Source organism: Charadrius vociferus, unplaced genomic scaffold (genome assembly GCF_000708025.1).
Source record: "Charadrius vociferus isolate BGI_N301 unplaced genomic scaffold, ASM70802v2 scaffold67, whole genome shotgun sequence".
NCBI lineage: Eukaryota > Metazoa > Chordata > Aves > Charadriiformes > Charadriidae > Charadrius > Charadrius vociferus.
In genome coordinates, this window is record NW_009649485.1 from 2,519,233 (window position 1) to 2,523,911 (window position 4,679).

General features: G+C 36.5%; 1 protein-coding gene across 1 annotated transcript in view; it reads right to left on the reverse strand.

Annotated features, from left to right (window-relative positions):
- Positions 1–2,652: 2,652 nt before the first annotated feature.
- The window catches only part of PPARG (peroxisome proliferator-activated receptor gamma), a 24,870-nt gene continuing 22,843 nt past the window's right edge, over positions 2,653–4,679 (reverse strand). The window contains exon 6 of the mRNA XM_009889930.1: positions 2,653–3,104. Within this exon, the coding sequence (XP_009888232.1) occupies positions 2,857–3,104 (248 nt within the window). The 3' untranslated portion in view covers positions 2,653–2,856. The remainder of the gene's footprint in view (positions 3,105–4,679) is intronic.

Below are 4,679 nucleotides of genomic sequence, written 5' to 3' on the forward strand. Positions count from 1 at the left end.
TCCATTAAATGAGCATTTTTCCCTTAAGACCTATTCTTGTAGAAAAGTGTTTTAGGCAAAACTTCCTAACCATGATGTAACCGCTTAGAATCAGAACATTTCTGTGATTAGTAATTCACATAAAAATTAACATTTTCCATGGCTTGAGGAAAGCATGATGAATAACTGTCAAAATGTAAGAGAAGACAGGACATAGGGAGAACAATACATTTTATTAGAGCAGCTTGTACAGTTGAAAGAAAAGTATAGGCTTTTGGGCATTCAATCCCCTTAATCCGAATAAAGGGTAAGACCTGTTCCTGCAAAACTCTTTTCTCTTTTATCCTTAAGCGATTATGACTGCGATTACGCTACCACTCTCAAAATACAGATTGTATACGTCCACATTGGACTGAATGGCTTAAACACTGTCACTGCTAAACTGCTACTTTCGAAAATATTACCACTTGCAATAAAGTAGAATTAAGCTCTTGGAGCTAATGTGCTTCTTGGTTACACAGAAGTTTTTCCTGTAACAAAGTAATGAACTTAATTTCATTGTCATCAAGTGCATCTCTTCCACTGTCCTTTTCAAATAATTTTTAATATTACTTACATAAGAACATGCCCTAGAATTCTTCTTCATTTAAAACTAATTCTGAACTCTCATTTCTAGTGAAGTCAATGTAAAATTGGATTGTATAAGAAATGCAGGGTCAGATTAATAGTTTTTGCTGTGTGTTACTATTGTAGGAATTCAGTGTTGGAGCTGCGGTCCATCTCAGTGCCAGTTAATCTTTGATATGTCCTCCTCCAGGAGAGCACGAACCCTGCAATTAAATAGAGGTTCTCTCACTAAGTGATAGATGGCAAAATTTCAAATGGCCAGTGTCCAGTGGAAAACAACTTAAACAAGGAGAGAGAGAATATTTTCTTTTGAATTGTAACACATGCAAATTATGCGTGTATGTAATTCCTGTCAGAATCCGATGCTCAGCGAGCACAACGTGTGCAGGAAACATGCAATCTTGAGCATTAACATGCAATATTGCAGTTGCTTTAGGGCAATCATTTCTAAGTTACCTGAAATGATCTCATTGCGAACTTAGTGAAGATCAAAGCTGTTCACTTTAGCCTCGTACTAACTTCGTCTCGGTGCAATTTAATCTGTGGGTTTTAAACCCTGAGGCTGAATGATTCAATTCTCTAAACTTCCTGGTGGGCGTAACGCTTACTACTGACCATAGGCCCAGAGGTTATCTGAAATAAGTAGTAGGAAACATTTTCAGGTGTAGAAGGTATGACCTTAAGTATTTATTTTAATATTTGCCTCTGTCAGCCTCTTTACTGCATAATTTGTACCAGCTTAGATTTTCAAGGTCTATGTTGGGAGTAAGGCCAATTTCTACTCCCTGAAAATCACGTATACATTTACATTATCTCTTGGTCCACTTATATACCATCACTGAACTTGTCTCACTAAGTTTAAGGCACACTCTTTGCTACATAAATAAAATGTGGACATGGTAAGAAAATTAAGGATATTCAATTGAGGACTGCTCCTTACTTCAATACATACATTACAATTCGTGGCTTTTTTCTTGACATTTCCCCTTCTGGTCCACCAGTGTGGATCACACCTGCTTGACTTTGTCAGGATCACATTCCCAAACAGCAAATGTGAATCTAGGGGAATCTCACATCAGTACTGAGAATACCAAAAGAGGATAGTGTAAGTAAATTTATCTTCTGTTAGCTTTATTCACTCTCCTATGCTTTGCTCCCAGTGGAAATCTTAGGTGACATTATAGGGTAACATATATAAGACAATTAACAATCTTAGCAGCAGTGACTATCTCAAAGCATTTTTGTTGCCAGTGACAAACAATGATAGCTCAAGTCAAACTTACATAGTAGGGTTTCCATTACAGGTTTATGTTTTAAAGAATGAATCCAAACCTTGCTTTTGTTTAGGAGGAGTCACGCTATTCCAGTTCTCCATAACATTTTTGAGTGAATACGTTGTTCAATGATAGTTCATCAAATAACTTGGGAGGGTCTCAGACCAAGTGTCCAAACCTATTCCAACTGCAGACTCAACAGAGTGACTGAAAGCTGCACAAGCACTACCTATCGTGGCATGTGCCTCGAAGCCGGGGGCGACAGCTCCACGGCGCCGCCATGCAGGCTGCTGCTCCACTTGCATGAGCAGTCATTGAAAATATTCTGCTTCCTAAGAGTGATGAGCAGTGCATATTCCTTAATTAATTCATGAAATGGCATTTTGGGTTTGCCCACAAATGATGGGTCCAATTCTTACTTACACTTAGACCTCTTTACAGAGCTCTATCAGTGTAAAATTATGTTACGCTAGGCACAAATATTGTCAGACCTGACATTTCTAACTTTTGGCTTTTAAGCTCTCACAGGAAGTTACACTAATCTGTGATTCAATTTTGTTGTTATTTTGCTGCTGCCTTGGGAGCACAAAATCAAACGTAATACTTAAAACGTTTCCCTAGAAATGTTTAAGGAGAAAGATTTTTATTTTTAAGTTGAAAATTTAACTGCCTGCTTAACCAACTTCAGTGAAGCATCAATCATACCGGACAAGCAATTTTAAGAAATAAGATAGTTTAAAAAATTAATTCTGAAAATACTGCCAACAATTTCATGATATAGATATTTTTAATATTAAAAGTAAATTGTAAATGTGTCTTTATAAACAATATGCATAAAATAGATCTACTATACTAAGCTCTCTCTCTTTAAATGCTGTTTCACAGTAATTTCTTAGGTATGCAAAGTTTTCCCTCAAAGAAATAGTGCAATCTGAAGAACATACATTATGTCAGCGGATTAGAACTACTATGGTCATTAATATAAGTCTTTATAGATTTCTTGTAGGAGTGGATGAAGACTCATATCTGTCTCCGTTTTCTTTATTATTTGCAACAGCTGCACGTGTTCCGTTACAATCTGTCTGAGGTCCGTCATTTTCTGAAGCAACTTTGCAAACAGCTGTGATGATTCTGGATGATTCAGCTTTAGCTGGAGCTCCAAAGCTTGCAAGAGATTGTCTTGTATATCTTCAATGGGCTTCACATTTAACAAACCTGGGCGATCTAGGAAAAAAATTGGGAGTTTTAAGTTTAGGAAGAATATAGAAACATAGATCTCATGTATTATTTTCTTAAAGATTTCTCACTATGTTAAGCATTTACATACGGCACTTCTTGAGAACTGTTTGACAATTTCTCAATGTATTTATTTGTAAGATTTCACTAGAATTTGTTCCAACAAGTTTTCGAACTAGTCTTAGAAACAGCTCATACGTTTGTGTGGTGCAGATACAGAGACAGCTCTGTACAATACTACAATGCATTTTCCACAGTAAACTGGGAGTGTTTATGGAACGGGAGAGCGAGATACAGTTGGAGGATAAATAGTCTGTATCGGGTAATTCACTTTTGGAAAATTAACTTATACTCAGATGGATTTGCATGTAGTTGCTACCATTAAAAATGTTTGCTGCTAAGGTGGATGCTACCCTATCAAAATAAAGGCATGAATTCAACTTCTGCAGTCATAATAACATGGGAGATTAAGAAATCACAAGCTCAGTTCTTCTCCACAGCCAAGTTCCAGTTGCTATTAAGAAGTCTCATGATAGCTTTTAGCATCAGCTTAGCCACAGATGCTTATGGCAGTGGAAGACTGCTAGATGTGGCTTCTACAGAAAATGCCTTTTCTGGGCTCGTGCCAACAGAGAGTTCTCCTCCATATGGAGGAAACTGGGATGGATGTTTACAACCAAAGTCAGCTGCATGCACTGCCACAGCTGTGAGAGTCCAGGATTATCTTTGACATATCTTATTCTTCGGCAAGAAGCAAAATCTTTCTTTTATAACCGTTTCTATCTTTCATAATAATAGCTGTTCTGTTATTTCTGTCTGTCCCCAAATACTGTATTAAGTGGCTGCAATTATTATTTAACTTAATTTATAACACTTGCTTTCTAACTTGAGGTAATAAATTATTTAATTCTACAGCCATGAAAATTAATGATGTTGCTTAACGTTATTAAATCCTCACATACGATAATGACCACCAGTAATTTGTTACTGCTAAACTATTTTATACTAGGTAACGCATCCTGATTATCAGAATGTTCCATGAAAAAAGGCAATAATTTAAGTAACATTTGCTGTGTTGTTATGAAATTAATTTCATAGGTTCATCAATAAAAAACAGTGCCTATAGCTAGCCTTAAATTACTTCCCTAAGGCAATATTTCCATTTGAGAAAGGACAAGAGGTTGATCTATATTAAAAATGTAAAAATAGGCTGTTATTTCCTATGACCTTAGTAACCTTTCCGTGCATCCAGTTCTACTAACTCAGCTTGGCTTGTGTTGTATACTAGAAAAAAGGCTGAGAGAAAACAAAGCTCTTTATAAATACATCGGGGTTTTACTTCACGGAGAAAAAAATGCAGTGTAAACTAAAAGGCAAAGTTGGCATGAAAACAAACGAGTATACACAAGCCATGAATACATGTAGGTCTCTGATTAGGACAGGGTAGTTAATTCTCAAAGAGGTGAGGTTTGGGGATAGTTTTTCAGAAACAGAAATAGCGGCAAGATTGAACATGGAGCTTGATGTTGGTGTGATGGTGGTTTTATGAAGCGACTGCTTTCA